This window comes from Plecotus auritus (assembly GCF_963455305.1).
Source record: "Plecotus auritus genome assembly, chromosome: 5".
NCBI classification, from domain to species: Eukaryota; Metazoa; Chordata; class Mammalia; order Chiroptera; family Vespertilionidae; genus Plecotus; species Plecotus auritus.
This window is the reverse complement of record NC_137776.1, coordinates 11,815,215-11,837,319: the sequence shown is the minus strand read 5'-3', so window position 1 is coordinate 11,837,319 and position 22,105 is coordinate 11,815,215. Positions and strand designations below refer to the sequence as shown.

The 22,105-nt window shown below is 38.2% G+C and overlaps 1 protein-coding gene across 1 annotated transcript in view; it reads right to left on the bottom strand.

The window, feature by feature from the left end:
- Positions 1-21,442, bottom strand: part of NBEAL1 (neurobeachin like 1) — a 130,980-nt gene extending 109,538 nt beyond the window's left edge. Inside the window, exons 1-3 of the mRNA XM_080671263.1 lie at positions 21,330-21,442; positions 20,172-20,451; positions 3,918-4,009 (exon numbers count right to left, since the gene is read on the bottom strand). Coding sequence (XP_080527389.1) covers positions 3,918-4,009; positions 20,172-20,222 — 143 coding nt within the window. The 5' untranslated portion in view covers positions 20,223-20,451; positions 21,330-21,442. The remainder of the gene's footprint in view (positions 1-3,917; positions 4,010-20,171; positions 20,452-21,329) is intronic.
- Positions 21,443-22,105: the final 663 nt, after the last annotated feature.

Genomic DNA, 22,105 nt, shown 5'->3' with positions numbered 1-22,105 from the left:
ATCAGGAAGGCAGGCAGGCAAGCAGTTGGGAGCCAGCAGTCCTGGATTGTGAGAGGGATGTCCGACTGCCCGTTTAGGCCCGATCCCTCGAGGGGTCCCAGTTTGGAGAGGGTGCAGGCTGGGCTGAGGGACACACACACCCATACACAAATTTTGTGCACCGGGCCTCTAGTACTTTATAACTGTCTCTCTTCTAATAATGCTTAATATGAAGTATTACTACTATTTTTACACTGAGTTAAAAAAAGGTTCATTCACTGTGGCCAGAAAATGCAAAGCACATTACTAGCAGTCACATTAAAAATTATGATAAATATTATTAGTCTCTTTCTGAACCACACTACAACGTAAAGTGTTTTATAAAATAAACACCTGACTTCAATTAAATTACACAGAAAATAAATCACAGGTCACATTGCCATGACTGTCAAATTCTACAACCATCTTACAAAAATACATGTTTCATTTTAGTCTAGGTATTACTTCACTTGTAGCTGTGGATTCTTTCATTCTCTCTTATTTATAGACTAGAGGCCCGATGCACAAAGATTCGTGCAAGAATGGGCTTTCCTTCCCCTGGCTGCCGGCACCGCCTTCGCACCGGCAGGAGCCGCCTTTCCATCTTCCCATGCTGCCCACAGGCCCCGAGTGGCTGAGGGTGGTGTGGAATGCCTGCGTCCCACCCCACCCTCAGCCGCTTGGCTCCTGCATATGCAAATTAACCCGCCATCTTTGTTGGGTTAATTTGCATACTCACTCCTGATTGGTTGGTGGGTGTCATGAAGGTATGGTCAATTTGCCTCATACTCTTTTATTAGTGTAGATGGTACCAGAGAAACTCTCATTTGTATATATATTTTTTTCTTACTGAAAAGCTAAAAAAGAGGTGATTAGAAAAACAAGAATAACTTCAAAATAATAAACATTTAAAGATAACTGATTTTCAAGATTAAGCTCAACTATTCTTTCTCACTTTTCCAAAAACATAAGCAAACACCACATTTTCTAATATTCAGTCCTAGTTATTTAAAGTAGTTCCTTTTGTTCTTAGTTGTCCCATTATCTATTTGCACATTTGTATTTACTAGACAGGAAAAAGAATCAGCTTCTAAAAGAGAAATCAATGTTTGCTCTTTTTTTTTTAACTAAGTCATTATAAAATTAGGGCTTGGTTAGAACATGATGTATAAACAAAGTTGAAATTTTTAGCCGTGTTCTTAAAATGATGAGGATTTAAGAATTGAGAAGCATTTTCCCACCTCTAGGACTTTACTACCCAAAATTCTATGTTCCTTTTTCCTGAAATTTCCCTAACCTATTCCAGAAATCTGTTCTATTCCTCTATTTGGTTACTGAATGTTTATTGTAAAGAGCTACTAATTGCTGTCTCTATCACAGGAAGAAATCCAGCTTAAATGTCAAGGCTTTAAATTCCAGTAAAAGCAATCCTTGCCTTGTGTTATGAATTAACTTGTAAATTCTATAGATCAATTTACTTTAAATGATTATCTGTGAGTTTCCTCTTTATGGTTGACTAATTTCATACATCTTGTACACAGTATTCACTTGAAAAATTGAAAGTTTTCTACTAGTAAAATCTAATTTATCGTTCAGTTTTCTGTTGAAGATATAAAATACAATTTTAATTAAGCCAACAAAACCATAAATAAAGCAATGTTCTTGGCATTCTTCCCCTTACTTTAATGTAGTAGTGGTACTATAAATGTACATAATGTTTTTAGAAATTATGTACCCAAAAAAGAGACACTTAAAATGTAAGGATAGTAACAAGTGCCCCTTAGAAAATCCCAAGCATTCAAAGATCCAAATCTTAACTCCATAAAATCCTTAGGTTCAAGATATAAAGTGAGCTATAAATTATTTTAAAAGCACTTCTAAGCACAAACTACAAGAATACTCTTTGAAGGAATCAATAATATGTAACCTTATTTTGAGTTAAAATTTGAATATTTTTAACCTTTATAAACCTGTTACAAATAATCTAATGAGGAAAAATTCTGAAACTGTATTTATAAATATTGCAGCACTATTGCTTTCGAAGCACAACCACATCTTCTCTTAAGTTCAATGCACTGAAAACAAAACAAAACAAAACAACCATTTTTCCCTTAAAAAAAAAAAAAAAAAAAAGTTCAATGCATTGGTCCAAAGCTCTACTGATTTTTTTCTCTGAATTATTACAATCACCTCTCAACTGGGCTTCTTACCTTCAGTCTTAACCCTTTTCCAATCCAACCTCCAAATTCCACCAAAGTGACTTTAAAAACACTTCATCATGATGTTCTTATGCAGAAAATTCTTAAGTAGAGATTTGTATCTTCCATAACAAAAAATCAAAGTCCATTAACAATGCATGCTGGAACTTCATGATTTGGTTCCCATTTGATTCTCCATTTCAACTCATCTGTGCCTACCCTCTTACTGCCTACCTCCACCCCCAACCTGCAAATGCTCTCCTTCTTGAAGATTTTTAATTCTCCAGATATTCTTTCTCATCATCAAACACCGTCTGTTTTTCCCCTCCCCTCTCAACACATCTCTATAAATGAAGTTTCTCTTGTAATTAAAAGTGTCTCCTCATTTCTCCAGCTTTTTTAACCCAGCCAACCTAACCTCTGTTACCTGACTTATACTAGGGTCTTCAAGATGACTTGAGATACAACTTTATCTGGGAAGTGGGCTTGGAATTTTAAGAGTTGGGAAGTGGTAGATTTGTACTTTCACTTATACTTCTCCATAGATTTGAATTTTCCGCCCATTTCCAAATCTAGCTTTTTTTTTTTAAAATATATTTTATTGATATTTTACAGAGAGGAAGGGAGAGGGATAGAGAGCTAGAAACATCAATGAGAGAGAAACATCGATCAGCTGCCTCCTGCACACCTCCCACTGGGGATGTGCCTGCAACCAAGGTACGTGCCCTTGACCGGAATCGAACCCGGGACCCTTCAGTCTGCAGGCCGACGCTCTATCCACTGAGCCAAACCGGTTTTGGCCAAATCTAGCTTTTTAAAATATAAATACTTCACATCTACCAAGATGTTTTTCTAAGGCCCTACTCTAAGGCCAGAAATAGAAAAGTAAGTTTCAATTCAAATACCTCTGGTGTAATAAAGAAATTTTATACAAATGAAATGACGCAGGGTAGGCCCTTAGCAGTTTTTGAGAAAAGCTAGGCTGGCCACATCTAAAAGACTCTCTTTCCCCAACTTTCTGGGAGGGAAAGAAGCTGGTGACTGAGTTCAATCACATGGTCAATGAAGTATCAGACCCAATAAAACTCTGACACCCAAAGCCCAAAGAGTTTCCTTATTTGAACACACTGATATTCAGGGCGGGCAACATGCCCTGACTCCACAGGGAGAGAGCATGGAAGCCCTGCATCCAAGACCCTTCCAGGCCATGTCCTACATGTATCATTTATGATTAAAACACAATCAGTAAGTATCGTGTTTTCAGTGCATTCTGTGAGTCATTCTAGCAAATTATTGAACCCGAGGGAGTTGTGAGAATCCCCAAATTTATAGCTGGTTGGTAAGAAGTATGTATGGCTCCCAAGATTTACAAACTGTTTGAAGTTTAGGCAGTCTTATGGTGGACTTTGCCCTTAAATTGTGGGATCTAGCGCTCAGCGTAATTTCAGAACTGAAGCAAATTGCAAGACAAACAGTTGCCAGGGACTGACCAAAGAAAAGAACCTTCTAGAAGTAAGCCTCGTATCAGCAAAAAGGACTGCTGTGATCAATGAGCAATGTCTGCCATGAGAGCAGGGTTATACAGGAAGGAGTATCATGTATGTCACATAATTGCCTTCCTTGTATATGTCATCAATGAAGTCTTTGTGGCAAAAATTAAGAAACTCACCCAAGGGTAAGAAATTAAGTGTTTCTACATACCTGGTAGGCAGCTTTTCAAAGTCAACATCTAAGAATTGTTCATAGCTAGAAACAAAATTGTCCAACCATAGCTTCAGGTAATCTGGATCTTTCTGAAATAAGAAAACCGTTAAGAGTATCAAGTATATGTCAGAAAAGAAAAAAAAGGTTTTACTCCTATTTATGCATATGTAAATTGATAAATCTAAAGAAAAAATAAAATAAAATCTCTAAGTGACATTTAGGAAGACATATGTTCTAACTATAGTGAACCCCCAAATGGCTTTTTGTGTCACTCACACAAAGAGTTACAGTCTTAATAATAGCCTATAAGATTCTAAACAATGTGTCCTACCCTATCTCTGTGACCTTATCCATTACTACCTCGTACTACACTGGCTTGCTGGCTGTTACTGGGACATGCGAGACATGCTCCAACCTTAATAATAGCTGTTTTCTCTACCCAGAACACTCTTCCCTCAAATAGGTGAATGGCTAATTCCCTCACCTTAAATTCACTCTTTAAATGACATATTCTCAATGAAGCCTAATTTTATCACCCTTTCTTAAAATTGCAAACCTTCTTACTCACCTTTACTTTTATCTATTCTGTTGCCCTACCTCATGGTTCTTTCTCACCTTCTAAAATACTCTATAATTGACTTATTTATTAATTTTTCATTCCCTATAAAATGTAGGTTTCACAAGTGCAGGGCCTATCTAAGGGGCTACCATGAGTGAACTGTTTTTGTTTATTAATTGACATCAAGTGCCTAAAATAGTGCCTAGCACTGAACAGGTAGGTGCTCAAATAAATATTTGTTCAATGAATTAATGAGAAATATAAAATGCATAAATAAAATTAAATAAAAAACCTAAACATTAACCTAAAGAAAATATAAGAGTACTAGAGGCCCAGTGCACGAAATTCATGCATGGGGGGGTGTATCTCTCAGCCCAGCTTGTACCCTCTCCAATCTGGAACATCCCTCTCACAATCCAGGACTGCTGGCTCCCAACAGCTCACCTGCCTGCCTGCCTGATTGCCCCTAACCGCTTCTGCCTGCCAGCCTGATCACCCCCTAACCACTCCCCTGCCAGCCTGATTGATGCCTAACTGCTCCGCTGCCAGCCTGGTTGCCCCTAACAGCTCTCCCCTGCAGGCCTGATCACCCCCAACTGCCCTCCCCTGCAGGCCTAGTCACCCCAACTGCCCTCCCTTGCAGGCCTGGTCCCCCCCAACTGCCCTTCCCTACAGGCCTGGTCCCCCCCAACTGCCCTCCCCTGCTGGCCATCTTGTGGCAGTCATCTTGTGTCCACATGGGGGTGGCCATCTTGTGTGTTGGAGTGATGGTCAATTTGCATATTACCTCTTTATTATATAGGATACCTTTGCAACCTTGTGATAAACAAAAATTTCTTAGCCAGCACACAAAAATCACAAACCAAAAAAGAAAAAATTATAAGTGGTTTTAATCAAAATTGAAAACTCATCAAAAGACATAATTAAGAAAATAAAAAGGCAATATATCAGTTGAAAATATTCTCAGTACATATATTTGACAAAGAACTTCTACCAAGAGTATACAAACCTATACCTCAATTTAAAAATGGGTAAAAGACTCAAAAACTTTACAAAAGGGCATACACAAATGGCTCAATAGCACATGAAAACATGCTCAAATTCATTAGTTATTCAGGGAAATGCAAATTGAAATCAAATGAAACTCCATTACACACCCATTAAAATGGCTAAAATTAAAGAGACTAATCATACCAAGTATAAGTGACTTCTGGGACACACAGATGGTTAAAAGACATAAGTGAAAATGTAGAGCTACCGAAACTCACATTTCTGGTGAGAATATAAAATAATATAATCACTTGGAAAACAATCTGGCATTTCTTCTGAACATACATTTACCACATGGTCTATCTATTTCTCCTGAGATTAGTGAAAACATATCCCCAAAAAAACCTTATACAAAAATGGTCATAGAATGTTAGACTGAAAGGCATTAAAATCCTAGAAGAAAACATAGGCAGTAAAATCTCAGGCATTTCCCATAGCAATATTCTCTGATATATCACCTTGGGCAAGGAACACAAAATAAAAAAAATAAACAAATTGGACTACATCAAACTAAAAATGTTTGCACAACAAAGGAAACCATCAACAAAGTGAAAAGACAACCCGCCCCAGCAGTGTGCCTCAGCTGGTTGAGTATCATTCCGTACACAGAAAGGTTGCAGGTTTAATTCCTGTTCAGGGCATGTACCTAGGTCACAGGTTTTGGTCCCTGGTCAGGGTGCATACAAGAGGCAACCAATCGATGTTTCTGTCTCTGTCAGTCTGTGCGTCTCAGATCTCCTTTCCTCTAAAATCAATGAACATGTCCTCGGGTGAGGATTAAAAAAAGACAACCCACTGAATGGGAAAACATATTCATTAATGATACATCTGATAAGGGGTTAATATCCAAAATGTATAAGAACTTATATAACTCAATACCAAAAAAAAACAACAATCCAATTAAAAAATGGGCAAAGAACCTGAATAGACACACTTCTCCAAAGAGGACATACAGATGGTCAATAGACATATGAAAAGATGCTGAATATCACTAATCATCAGAGAAATGCAAATTAAAACCACAATGAGATATCACCTCACGCCTGTCACAATAGCTATGATCAACAAACAAGTGTTGGAAAGGATGTGGTGAAAAAAAAAACCCTCATGCACTGTTGGTGGGAATGCAGATTGGTGTAGCCACTATGGAAAACAATATGGAGTTATCTCAAAAAATTAAAAATAGAACTGCCTTATGATCCAGTGATTTTACTTCTGGGAATGTATCCAAAGAAACACAAAACACTGATTAGAAAGAATATATGTACCCCTATCTATGTTCATTGCAGTGTTATTTACAATAGCCAAGATTTGGAAGCAGCCCGTGTCCATCAGTAAATGAGTGGATAAAAAAGCTGTAGTACATTTACACAATGGAATATTACTCAACCATAAAAAGGAAATCCTTACCCTTTGCAACAGGAGAGGATTATGCTAAGTGAAATAAGCCAGTCAAAGAAAGACAAGTACCATATGATTTCACTCATGAGTGGAATCAAATAAACAAAATTAACAAAATAGAAACAGAAGCATAGTTAGAGAACAGACTGACAGCTGTCAGAGGGGAGAGGAGTTGCAGGACTCGGTAAAATAGGTGAAGGGATTAAGGGAAAAAAACTTCATATTCCCAGACAACAGTATGATGATTACCAGAGGGAAAGAAGGTTGGAGGAAGGTAGAAGATGGTATAGGGGGGATACATGATGATGGAGAGAGACCTGACTTGGGGCATTGAACATACAGGTGATGTATTATAGAATTACACACCTGAAACCTATATAATTTTATTAACCAATGTCACCCCAATAAATTCAATAAGAAAAATTTTCATAGAATTATTTTTAATAGCTAAAAGCTGTAAACAAACCAAAATTCCATCAACAGGTTAACTGATAAAAAATTGTGCTATATTCACACAGTGGAATGCTATTCCCTAATAATGAATGAACGATACAACAACAAACAATAATTTCAAAAACATGTTCAACAAAAGATAGGCATTAAAGCATACACACTGTATATTTCATTTATACAAAATTCTAGAGCAGGTTGACAGGAATTAGATCATTGTCTTTCAGAAGACTGACTACAAAAGAACACAAAGGGAACTTTACTAGGTGATTGAAATTTTCTATTTTTTTTATTAGGCTAGCAGTTACATTAACGTGTGTTTTATCAAACCATCAGATTTGACTTATAAAATCTGTGCATTTGTGCTCTGTAAGTTACACCTCAAAGCTGATTTGGAAAAAAAATGATTGAATGTATTTTCAAATTACAATTGCATCATTAAAAATGATGTTCAGCCCTGCCTTTATGGCTCAGTGGTTGAGTGTCAACTCATGAACCAAGAGGTTGCTATTTCTATTTCCAATCAGGGCACATGCCTGGGTTGTGGGCTCAGTCCCAAGGGGGGGGGGGGGGGGGCGGGCATGCAGGAGGCAGCCAATGGATGTTTCTCTCTCATTGAAGTTTCTATCTCTCTATCCCTTTCCCTTACTCTAAAATCAATAAAAACATATATTTTTTTTAAATGATGTTCAAATTTGTTTCTTTCACATCCTTAACATTTCTTTAATCAATTTCAACATGATATTCAGGAGTCTTTGTTACTTTATCATTAGTTATTTCCCTAAAATAAAAGTATTACACTACAAATCAGAATTCCTAAAAGAATGTTCTCAGAATATGCAGACTGCTGACCTTTTGTGTATTTGTTTTTCTATTAATATACTGTTCCAAAATAAAATCATAAATTGCCACTATCTTCATCACTGAGAAGATGAAAATATTTCGGGGGGGGGGGGGGAACCTATCTCTTGGGAAATTTTCTCAAGGATTTCATTACTTGCCTTTTCATTTCCAACTACCATGCCATTCATTCATTCGAGCATTCATTCATTCATCAATTCAGGACAGGGCTCCAGAAATACAAGTAACTGGAGCTTCTTTATCATTTTTCCTTTTTAATAAAGCAGAGGATTCTCTCTGTAAGTTAGAAACAAAACAGTCTCATAATGCCATAAAGAATTAATACATTTTTCCTCATAGTTTATCTAGATACTCCACAGTATCTGGTTTAAAGTCTAAAAGTCGGAGCAACCAAGTGTTTGGCACAAGCAGAGTTCTCCTAGGAAGTTGAACAACTATAAGAAATGATACTTAAATCTGTAAATGTTTCATTTAGTAAAAAGTAAAGCAGTTAGTTTTTTAGCATCTGCCATATGCCTAGTACTATAGCAAACATTAAAGAGTTTAATCATCCAATGTATTTCTTATAACTATCCTAAGGTTTCATTTACCCCATTTTAAAGGTCAGAAAAGGGAAGTTCTAAGGATGTGTCACTTGTCTGTGAACACACAGCTAATAATCAATAGTTCCGAGTTTAAAATGCAAGGATATATGAATCCAATTGTGCTCTTCCCACTATACTACACTGTCTCTGAACCATAAGTAGGAATAAAATGGAGTTTAGTGGACAAAATGAGGTTAAGAGTTTAGTCAGAATCAATAAACTCAAGGCCTTAAATAATTTAACACATAAATCAGCCCCATTCCACCCAGCCTGAGTAAAGCCTTTGAGGATCTATACCAGGGGTGGGCAAACTTTTTGACTCGAGGGCCACAATGGGTTCTTAAACTGGACCGGAGGGCTGGAACAAAAGCATGGATGGAGTGTTTGTGTGAACTAATATAAATTCAAAGTAAAGGAGCGAAGGGGAGAGCAAGAGAACTGGATAGAACAGCCGGATCCGGCCCGCGGGCCGTAGTTTGCCCAAGGCTGATCTATACTTTACTGCCAGAGGCCATAAAAAGAAAGATCCACACACACCCAGAAAAAACATTAATTAAATTTTAAGCTTAGTCACTTTCATGGCTAAGAGAGCTTGATATATTGAAACACTACAGGATCTATCCCACATTGTACAATATTTATTAACACAGCACACAAATGTATTAAGTACTACAGGAACACCGGGGCCAAATTATGTGGGCCCTAATCCCTGCTCTGTCACTTTCTTTAACAAGTCATCCTATAATTGCACATCAGTTTCTTCCTCTATGAGAATGAAGATAATGATAGTACCCTTCTTTACAGAGCTATTGTGAAAATTAAGCAACCTAATATGTGTACAAGGCTTATTACATCACAATGCCTAACACATAGTATATGCTTAATAAATATTAATATTTTTATAACCTGTGTGCCAAAATTAGGAAGCTCCCACAAAATAGAAATGTTCCATGCTACATATAAACATATTTAAATATTTCATGATCCTGCTTGCCACATTACTTTGTATTCTTTTCCTTTCAAATCTTTTTTGCATTTACTATCTGTGTCACACTGATGTTTTCCATCTGTAAATTGAAGATAATATTTCCTATCTCACAGGGCTGTTGAGAGAACTAAATAATAAATGTAAGGTCTGACATTTAGCAAATGCTGAAAACATGTTGGCTACCATTATTAGAATATTGACTGTGCTATCACATCAGTCATGATCCAATGTAATAAAATAAGCAATTACAAAATAATTACAAAATCAATTTTGATTTTGCACTCAAATATTCATCCAATCATCTGCCAATGTTTAAGATAAATACACTCTTTGATTTGAATTGCTATGTAGCTTCCCACTGGTCTCTGTAGCTTCAATTTCTTCCACCTATACACAGCTACTAATGGAATTTGTTAAATTAAAATCTAATTATCTCTTTTCTCCAGTTCAAATACCTCAAATGGTTCCCTATTACCATAAAATGAAATCTAAACACTTAGGGATGTGCTGTCCAATACAGTGGCCACTAGCCAAATGTGATTGAAATTACATTAAAAGAGGCTTTTATCTTCTCACTATAAGCCCGGTGCTCAGATTCGTGCACTGGTGGGGTTCCTCGGCCTGGCCTGCGCCCTCTCGCAATCCGGGGCCCCTCGGGGGATGTCGGACTGCAGATTTCGGCCTGGTCCCCGCAGGCCAGGCTGAGGGACCCCACCGGTGCACAAATCCATGCACTGGGCCTCTAGTATGCATGTAAGATCTTTGGTTAATCTCTTCCCGTCCTCCCCTTCCACCCTCCCCTCTGAGATTCATCAGTCTGTTCCATGTTTCCATGCCTGTGCGTTGAGCGTCTGCCCCCTGGTGGTCAGGGCATGTCATGGCTACTGGTCAAATGGTCGAACAGGCTTTTATATATATAGATAACATCCATTCTCCTGCAGGGAGGCTTTAGCAAGTAATGAAATTAAGGAATCCACACAATTTCACCTAGTTCTTATCCATAAAGTTACAGGTAAGAATAAGGAAACACCTTACTTCCTCTTTGCAATAATATTTGGGTTGCAGTATTCCTTCAAGTTTTAAAACTTGAAACTTTTAGATATATATATATGTATTTCAACCATATGTTAGGCAGCTCCCAACTTATATATGAGTTGGATCTTAAAAGTTCATTGAAGCCAGTCATGCAGGGTGGGGCCCCAAAGTCTGAAGATAACCTAATAGGAAACTCCAGTCTTTTTCCCACTAAAGTGAGGAGTAAGTATCTCTTATTTCAAATACTATAGAATGTCATGTTGGGAGTTTTTAAACTATATAATTAGATATGAGAAAACAGCTGTTAGCAGAAGAGTTTTCACAGGGAACTTTCTATATTCAGGAAGCCAAATGAGGGAGCTGTTCAGTCACAAGACCGTACATAGTCTCCAATGCCCATTTTAGATGTAATTAAAAAATAAAGTTAGAAAAAGACTCTCCAAGAGTATGGATCCAAAAGCAATAGAGAACAGCAGCCTGTGCAGCTACTCCCAAGGAACAGAACCAGAGTCAAATAAATAATGGAACATTCCTTCTCTGAGGGTACGGGGCACCAGGCAACATTGCCCCGTTTTCAGAATTGCCATGGACCAATGCCTCTTAAGCACCTTTCTTCTCTTTTTCAGAAGTGTTTATTATGTCATTCCTATCTCATTTTCAGCTCTATATGGGGCCAGATTATCAAGTGCCTTCTAAGGTCATAGGTCTCAGTATGAGTAGAAATCACAATTGAATATCATATATATCACCAGATCTCGGGGTTAAGACTGATATCATGATTGGATGAGACTTCTGGAGTTCTTAAGATAGACATGAAGTAGACACTGCATATGGGAGGGATATGAATAATTGTAAGCAAGAAATATAACTGTAGTAGACTGGATGCTTGGTCCCAATTTTTCACTCCATTGTAGTAAATTTGCCATGTAATTTTGCAATGGAAAAAGTAAGCTGTACAAAAAGCAAAGTTGTAGCAGTATATCAGATACTGATTGAGGCTTATGTTTCTGAAATTAGGTGCAACAACACTGAGGTAATTAGAAACATTTCCCAAGTCCAAAAATTCCATGTAAGAATTTTTAAAGTCTACATTAACACTTATATTAATTTTAAATTAATTTAAGCATATTACAGCTGACTACCTTGTAACTAATACTATTACTCAATTTCAGTGATCACATATGCTTTGGTACCAAGTGATCATCATGATTTCAATTTGTAGAGCAGTCGTTTTCAAATTACAGATGGATTCTTGGCAATCTGAAAATTTTCAGATGCTGTTGACTAGTACCATGCAAAGGGTGGTACACAGACCAATAAAGGTACTTATCCAGATAAAACACAAAAATGAAGAGTAAACACTTAAATATTTTAATAGCAATTTGGAAATAATTTAAAGTCTTGAATTTAAAAATAAAATGAGAACTTGTATTTTTAACATCTTTTTCCCCCACTCTTTCTAGAACTACTTTGCTAATAATCTTTTTTAAAATTTATCTTTATTGCCCTGGCCGGTTTGGCTCAGTGGATAGAGAGTCAACCTGCGGACTGAAGGGTCCCAGGTTCAATTTCGGTCAAGGGCACATGCCGGGGTTGCGGGCTCGATCCCCAGTAGGGGGCGTGTAGGAGGCAGATGATCAATGATTCTCTCTCATCATTGATGTTTCTATCTCTCTCTTCCTCTCCCTTCCTCTCTGAATATCAATTTAAAAAGTTATCTTTATTGTTTGAAAGTATTACAGATGTCCCCCTTTTTCCCCCCCATTGACTCCCTCCACCTGGCTTCTACCCCCCCCCCTCCAGGCCTTCACCACACTGCTGCCTGTGTCCATGGGTTATGCATATATGCAATAATCTCTTAAGTGTCAAATCCAATACATGCTCCATAATGTTTTTCTTCACTGCTTTGTTGAATTTTACACTACTGACTACTCCCTTCTTTATAACATCCCTATACTTTCTGAAGCAACCACTCACTCCTGATTCTCCTCCATTTCAAACTCCTTACAAATTCTTCCTCCTCTATCCACTTCTTAAATTATAACATTATCCAGGACTCCCTGACTTTGAACCTCTTCTGTCATATAATTCTTCAATAATTGCCAATATGCCCTAACCTGTGTGGCTCAGTGGCTAGAGTCGGCCTGGGGACTGAGGGGTCCCGGGTTCGATTCCAGTCAAGGGCATGTACCTTGGTTGCGGGCACATCCCCAGTAGGGGGTGTGCAGGAGGCAGCTGATCGATGTTTCTCTCTCATCGATGTTTCTGACTATCCCTCTCCCTTCCTCTCTGTAAAAAATCAATAAAATATATATAAAAAATAAAAATAAAAATAACCTGCCAATATGATTAATACTCAAATATTTACTTCCAGCATAGACTACCCTTCTGACTCCAGACTTACAATGTATCCCTACCTAGATGTCCCATTGCTAACTCACATGTTTACCTGAAAACGTAGTAAACCTGTGCTAGCTAATTTGGTGAATGGGATGACCAAGTACTAGTCATTATTTTAAATTGTTTCTTCTCCCGCCGAAACCGGTTTGGCTCAGTGGATAGAGCGTCGGCCTGTGGACTGAAGGGTCCCGGGTTCGATTCCGGTCAAGGGCATGTACCTTGGTTGCGGGCACATCCCCAGTGGGGAGTGTGCAGGAGGCAGCTGATCAATGTTTCTCTCTCATCGATGTTTCTAGCTCTCTATCCCTCTCTCTTCCTCTCTGTAAAATATCAATAAAATATATTTTTAAAAAAAAATTGTTTCTTCTCCCTCATGTTCTACATCTACACATTTAAGTACTATCAATTCTGTCTTCCACCAGGAAAATATTAAATTGATATTGAAAAGGAAAGAACAAGAAATTTTCATGCATCTTAACTTTTTATAGTTCATAAGCTCAATTCAAACCACAAAGGTAATATTCCTAAAAGCTACTCCTATGTCTATAGATATAAAATATTCATTTCTTGCTTTTACATCTAATGTCCTCAAATAAAGATGTAATTGGTAACCACTACTATTGAGCTGCTAATGATTTTGTTTTGTTTTGTTTTGCTTAGATCTAACATTACTTTCCTTATATACAAAGTAATGATTAAGCCACAAAAAATTAAGAGCCATTAATACACTCTGCATATACTAAAACTTACTAAATGAGGTTAAATTATAAGGGTTGATGTATACTGTGTATCTTGTGAAAAACTTTGCTTAGAATTATAACCAAAATTGAACAAATAAATTATAATTTTCTCAGAATATTCATTCATTCCATTTTTTCCCAAATATATGTATATAAAGAGGTGCTTGCTTTTTTATTTGAATGTAACACCTCTATAACCTATTTTCTTTATGAAACAAAACTTTTATTCTGAAAAGGAACTTCACTCTGAGCTCATTTCAAAACTATCCATCTCAGTCATATTCCAGATTTAGCAGGACAAAGGGCAACAGCAGGAAATGGAGCATCATCAAGGTCCAAAACAAACTTGGTTTAGAGTTAAAAAAATAAATAAAACCACAAATCATTAGGATAATTAAGCATTATGCTTAAAAGCAAGAATATAAATTAAAAATTAACACTTTCATGAGCACAGCTTCATCACTACTGATAAAAAGACAACAAAATACTGCCCTCTATTATACAATACAAAGGCAAAATGGAAGTAATACTGATATACTCTCATGCCCATATATGTATTTTTAAAATAGTAATAAAAGATTACATTTTAAAAGATTACATTTTTATATTTCTTCCCCTTGATTGCATTTAAATACAATCAACTCATTTTTTCTCAATAACTTTGAGAAATATGCAAAATAATTATTTTTTTCCATTTGACAGATGAGAAATCTGAAAATATAAATAAATTAGGTAACCTGTTTTTAGGTCCTTAAGATCAGAAGCAGATGTGGACTAATCTTGGCTCTGATTCTGTAGCTTCACAAAATTTTTCTGTGTAAATTGAATTACCAAAAATTAAATAAACCTGTTAATGACAAAAATAACCACAAATTTCACCCACATTGCCACATTTCAAAATGTCATGCTTTTGAGTCACTTTGTATCTTTTTACTGAGTTAATGCATTTGATACTTTCCACCAGACAGAACAAAAATAACTTAATCTTATCAAAGAATTTGATAAGCCTCTCAAGGCTCAGTTTCTCTTCTGCATATTATGGTGACCAACTGCAGCACTCCCAAAAGACTAAATGTCGAACAAAAATATCCTTATTCCTATCTAACGAGGACTTTATGATATATATATCTTATTCTATGCAATACATCAATTCCAAAAAGTTGTCAGATAATGTAGAGACCAAATGGTTGCCAGCACTGTCTCTCTTACCACAAGCACATTAAATGAAGCAATGTCAAAAGATACAAGGAATAACAAGGTGCCTAATGCAGATAATATAAGCTAAAATCTTTAGATATTAAGAACTAAACCAATTTGCATTCTACACTCAAGAAAAATATGTTCAGACAAGAAGGAGTAGTTAACTATTGAACTAAAATCCATATACAACATTAAACCTGTTCTAATTAATGTTTAACTTATAAGAGCTATATGAAATGCACTGTTAATAGAATCCTTGACCCTGGGTGTGGATGACCATTTAGAAGCAATCTGAAATAGTCTCGTACATTGTTGAAATAACCTGTAGAGAGCAGGAATGTTGGGTGATCATAAATTATCCTGCCTGTATTATGCAATGATAATTACATGCAGTTAACAACCTACTAGAAAATGAATGTTTCTAACAATGCAATTAAATCTTATTTCCAGCAGGAGAAAGTGAAAATTTAGGCTAGCTTGTTTAAAAAAATAAACTGCAAAGTTTTTTTACCCAAATTCTTTTCAAATATTGAGTTTAATATATGAGCACCTAACTGCTAAAAACCGAAACCAGTAACTTATTTTAGTTCTATTTAAAGGACTTTAATCATAATATTTAGGCTTGCAAATGAACCCAGACTAATAGATAGAAGACCTTTATATATTCTCATACTATTCCTTTGACTGAACAATATTGCCCAAGAGTTATTTCTAATATAGTTCTACTTAAACACCTACTAAACTTTTAAAACATCACATTACATACCAACGCTGGGATGGTACCTTAATATCAATCTATTGCTAATACACAGTAGAACACCTGTGTTAAGATTAGCACTGTAGCAAACAAGAGGGATGTCTCTTAATGCCCTGAAGCAGACCTTCAAAAGTCTTCAAAGTCATCTTCTTTAATCAGGTGTGTATACATTGTTTGATATAGATAGCATACCAACTGGAGCAGCAAAATAGTAGACGATGTTTAAATTTTAAACATTAAAGACGAACTTGATACTCAAGAAAAATAACTGGTCACCGTGGAAGGATGCTAACATATCAAGTCATTCTAAAAACAGAGAGAGAAATATCAAACATTTACTCTGCCTGACTTCCCTTTAAAGAACTGTCATCAAATAACTGATGAGGGGACATTTCTCAATATATGTGCTACTAATAAATATAGAAATGACAGAATTGGATGTCACAGCTTTGCAAATTCCTAACAAAATAATTAATGTATGAAGGCAAAACCCACTGATAACGAAGATGGTCATAAATTATTCTAGCCTCCCCCCACCTAATAGAATGTGAATCAATCAAGCCTCTAGATATTCCAGTTTGCAGACACCAGTAGAGAGGAACAATAATTTAAATCAAGGGAATTTGGCCAGCAAACCCAGACTGAGAAAAGCGCTAATGTTAAAACCTGGTTTCTTCAACATATAGAAGGAATAAAAATATAAAGTATGGTGAGGGGCAATGTATAGATTAAAAACTGAACAGATATTTTCAACAAAGTACATGTATAGTTTGTATAAATATTGAGTCAAACAAACAGCAAAAAATAAAAACATTTGTGATACTACCAGGAAAGTTTAAACACTGACCAAATATTTAACGATTTAAAGAATTATCATATTGTGATTATGTTTTTAAGAGTTCTTATTTTATAAACTAGTGCCCTGGTGCACAGATTTGTGCACATTAAAAGGAAATTAATTAGGAGGTGGCCAGCAAGGTGGGACTGGGCAAAACATGCTGGACACACCCTGGAGTCAACCTCCCCCTCCACCCACCCCACGTCCCTCCCAGGCAGGCTGCACCTGGGGTGGCACCATGGCTCAAAGGGCGACTGCGGAGTGAGCAGGGTCCCTCTGGCAGGTGGGGTCCCTCGGCCTGGCCTGCAGGGATCAAGCTGAAACCGGCTCTCTGACATCCCTCGAGGGGTCCCAGATTGCGAAAGAGCAGTTCTCGGGTGACACCCCCGAATCAGACTCCCTCCTCTCTGGTTCTGTGGTGCGTCACCAAAGAACTGCCACTGCCAAGTCACCACAGCTGGGCAACTCCTGTGTTGAGCATCTGCCCCCGTGGTGGTCAGTGCGTGTCATACCTACCGGCCAGTCAAACGGTCGGACAGTCACTTGGCCTTTTATATATACAGATATATTTTTTAAATCTTTATAGCTAAGATCGTATGTTATCTGGAATTTGCTTCAAAATAATTCAGGGGTAGAGAAGGTGTAGTGAGTGTAAGGTTATAGATGAAACATCATTGAAAATCCTATATAATAAAGAGCTAATACGCTAATTAGACCGAAGAGCAGAATGACCGTCTGGACGACATTCTGGACGACCTTCTGGATGAAGCTGGGGCTGCGAGGGCCGCCTGAGGCAGCTGGGGCTGCGAGGGCCGAAGCCCTTACACGAATTTTGTGTATCGGGCCTCTAGTAAATTGATAATTACTGAAGCAGGGTGACAGATATAAAAGGGTTCACTACAGTATCTTCTCTATTTGTAACTGCCTCAAATTTTCCATAATAAAAGATTAAAAATGAAAGATGAACTAAAAAGTTCTATATGATAATCCATAGAATAAAGACAAAAGAACTCCATGTCCCTCAGAGGTCAAAACAAATGAACTAAAATCTTAATGGCGAGTTAGATAAGCATTCTCCTTGTACACACACTATTACTACTTGACAAAAGAGAAAACTGAGACCCAAAGAGGTAAGTCTTGTTCAAGTTCACAAAACAAAACACCAGCAGAACCAAAACTAGACTCCATAATTGCAAGCCCAGAAATAGCTCCAAGTTGGATCTCAGTTAAAAGAAGATGCAAGCAGTCCTGAAGTAGTCTGAAAACCCATCAAAGGTTTAAAAAGGTCTTAATAGGTGAAAAAAAAGTCAGCTGGCTTGAAGGGCTATATGCTAGAGGGAGAGCAATAAAGCTAGAGAGAAAGTATAGAGAACTGGATATATGGTAATTATCCTCACTACGAAGAAGAAGTGTTAAATTTATGATGTATATTTGAAAGCTATATACAAAGTACGTGTATTTTGAAGTCAAGGTGTTTGTGGGAAAGAATGTTGTTGTCTAGCTTACAAGTAGCTTACTCATGAATAGTGAAACATAAAATCATTGTATTAAATAACAATTTTTTTAAAACAGTTGAAAGGAATTTTAAATCTTAAGTACACAAGTGATTTAAATGGGACAGAAAAATGGGACTTACCTTCCTGTCCAAGAATAGCTTCAAAATTTGACTGTGACAGGCCTTCACTATTTACTTAGAGTTTAATGAATAGAAGGATTCATATTTATATTAAACGTCATTAAGAACAAAATTCTGTGTATGCCAACACACTATACTATTTTTTCAATTAGCACAGTGTCACATAAATAAAACATGAACTCAACCTAGAAACAACATAACTAATTAATAAGACAATATAACCCCATTTACCTTTTGTCATCCAGAAAATAGTAAAGCCTAATAAGTTTGAGGTATTTTTAAATAAAGTCATTTTCAAACTACTAGGCATTCATACTAAAATGCATTTTAATTTTTGGATAACGTGTTAGTGACTATTTTCAAAAGTGTCTGGTGATTTGGATTCTTTTTTATTGGAAGAGGGGTCTATTTTTAAGACATTTCTGGCATTAAATTACACAAGACTAAAAGCTATTTTTAAAATCCATATTAAACATTTCAAAGTATATGTCCTTCTATAATTGTAAGAAATACCAAACCAGTCCTATCTGGTTTGGCTCAGTGGATAGAGTGTCGGCCTGTGGATTGAAGGGTCCTGGGTTTGATTCCGGTCAAGGGCATGTGCCCAGGTTGTGGGCTCAATCCCCAGGCTGTGGGGCATGTAGGAGGCAGCCGATCAATGATTCTCTCTTATCATTGATGTTTCTATCTCTCTCCCCCTCTCCCTTCCTCTCTGAAATCAACAAAAATATATTTAAAAAAAAATACCAAGCCAGAAAGTCAAAAAAAATTCCAGTGTAACCTCTAAAATTTAATATTACAGATAACTGAGATTATTTGTTAAAGAATAACTTGTTCATTAAAGAGCTGAAAGTATAAAAAAGAAGCCGGAAGGGGTAACAGAAACAGAAGCTGAGACTTGAAAACTTCACCACAGAGACCTAAAGTAACTAAAGTAGATTAAAGATGTTTCTCTGATCCTTGCCAGTATCTTCAAAGCGGTACTGTAGCTCCTCGCTTGAAACAGATGTTTAAAGTAGTACCCTTCTCCTCCAATAACCTAAAATCAAAGCTAACATGGAAAAAATTCACATAAAGGCAAAGAGAGAAAATCATTTTTGAATGACAAAACCAAAAATAGCAAGGAGTCATAATGGATAAGACCATGGACTTGAATCAGGCAGTACTGAGTTTCTGCTGGTTCTGCTACTCGGCCCCCTAACTCCAGCATCAGTTTCTCTCAGTCAAAGGGGAAAATCACAACAGCCATCGCACAGCATTGTTGTGAGGATGAGAGGAGACGATCAGGTGCTAATATCATGGCAAGCTCAGAGTAACCACCTCAAATCAAAAACCGTTTTATGTAACCAGTCACCTTTTCAATACAACTTAAAAGGCTAACCATGAGAAAAATGTCTAATGCTCTTCTCGAGAAACTCTCTCCTCCCACTTGTGGGAGAAAGAGGAAAGCACAAACAAAAATGAAAATATTTTATTTATCTCTGAAGGTCGTCATTTTACTTATGTAATTGGGGGATCACTGAAGACAAATATCAAATAAAAACCACACCCCACAGTTTTGAATAGTAGGCCAGTGTTGTGCATGTGCTCAAACCTGAAGAAATGGTAAACAGCAAATCCGTGTTTTTAAATTGTGGGTCATTACAATCAACAAATAGGTTATTATCCATTAAATAAAGTGCTAATAAAGCCAGTCACAAAATTTCATAACGAAGTATTTTAAAACGAAGAAATAACAAAGAAAGCAGTTACCTTTGTACAATAAAGCATCCAAAGTTCAAAGAGCCTCTCTCTGGACGCCATTCTGGCTTTCACTCTGGCACTTTTAATTTTTCCTCAAAAAAAAAATTATGTTCAAGACCACAGCATGTTCATTTTATTTTCCAAGTTTTTCAGCTGTTACAGTAAAGCTCAAAGCAGTGGGGAAAACAAAAAGAAGTGAAATCAATGGACTGTCTTCTGGTCATTAAAACTCGGTTTCAGCAGTTACTCCAACTTATCTTCATCAGTGGTAGCTGGTCATTTAATAAACCTGTAAAAGGGAAAAACATGCAAATACTTGCTAGAAAAAGTGGTCCTGGTAAAAACGGCAGATTTATCAGAACGAGAGAGAGAGAGAGAGAGAGAGAGAGAGAGAGAGAGAGAGAGAGAGAGATGCACCTCACTTCCCTTAAACAGCAGCCTAAGCTCTTTACACTTAGATTTCGCGTACACGCGTGTTTCAGGGAAACATGACAGCTAGTGGTATTTCACATGGCTATCAAGTCAGAAGCCTCTCGGGCCGACTCAGGAAGATGCGTGCCCACAACAAAAAATGCGTCCAGTCCTAAGAAACAGCGGCACGACGTCGCCGCTCATATTTTCTATTTAAAAAAATAAAAAAGCAATCTCACTCCTGACATACAGAACCCCTCAGAATTTCCGAGTCTGCTTCTTAAACTTGGAAATGTTTGTCGCCGGGCTGCGGGGCAGGGCGTGGGGGCGGAGAGGGAGGAATTCCTGTTTTGTTTGTTTGAACAATCCTCCGAGCGTGAAAGTCTACCTGCCCACCTGGCCTCTCCACCGCTCCCCACCCAGGAAGAAAGGGCACGCACGACCGGCCAGGAAAACACGCCGGGAAAGCCTCCAAGTGTTTTCGGAGATCTTAACATTTCCTCCTCGCATCCCAGACAACCGTAAGAAAGGCAAACTTGGTGGGCCAAGCTGCCAAGAAAAGCTCTGGAAACGGGGCAAGGAGAGCTCGGCGTCTCCCACCCGCTCCCCACGCCCGGACGACCGCACCGGGACACACCCGGGTCCACCTCGCCCCCTCACAGCCGCCCCTCAGTCCACAGCGCGCACCACAAAGCACCCGGGCCCTCACATTTCTGCCACGCAGACCCCTCTTCCCTACGACCCGCTCCTCCTCACCGCGCTCACGTTGGGGACTGCGCCGCCGCCCCAGGCCGACGTCTAACTTTGCCTCGCCCCCTAACCAACCCGAAGCCCCGTGTCACCCCGCAGCTGGGAGGCTGGCGGGAGAGGGAGGCGGGCGGCGACGGCGTGAGGCGGGGCGCGAGGGCTGGGAGGAGCCAGGGGCGGGGCTGTCCCCTCGGCTAATCATTCCAGCCTCTGAAAATTTCCCCGGCCTCAGGGCAGTCGCTGTTCATTGGTCACTCATGCTGGGAAGGGGCGGGTGAGGTGAAGCCCCGCCCCAGAATACCGGCGCAGTCGCAATCTCGCCGTCTCCTGAAAACCCGGCGGCGGGCGCCACTCCAGCCAGTCCTCTCGCAGGCCTGGACTTGAAGGGGGGCGCCTACGTGCTGACGTCGGCGGCGGCACTGCTGGGGTCCGGCTGACGTAGCATTTGCCTAATGGCGTCATTTTCGGGAGTCATCGGAGGGCAGCGGGCAATACCGTGACAGCTGATGTGTGTTTTGTTTGGATTTCTTGTTGTAAAAGGGGAATTGGCCCTCGTAGTCTATAGTAATGTGAAAAAACAGACAACTATCCCTACACGCCACAAAAAGTCCGTTTCCTTAAACGTGCTTTTATGCCTCGTACTTTCCCCGTCGCCGAGCGTCCAGTCCTAAAAATCTCCTTTTACCACTACTAAAAGTTTCAAAACCGTTTTTGCTCTCTCAAGAAAAGAAAAGACAAACGGCTCCATTTACGAGATACAGCTTTCAGAGTTTTGTTTTGTTTTT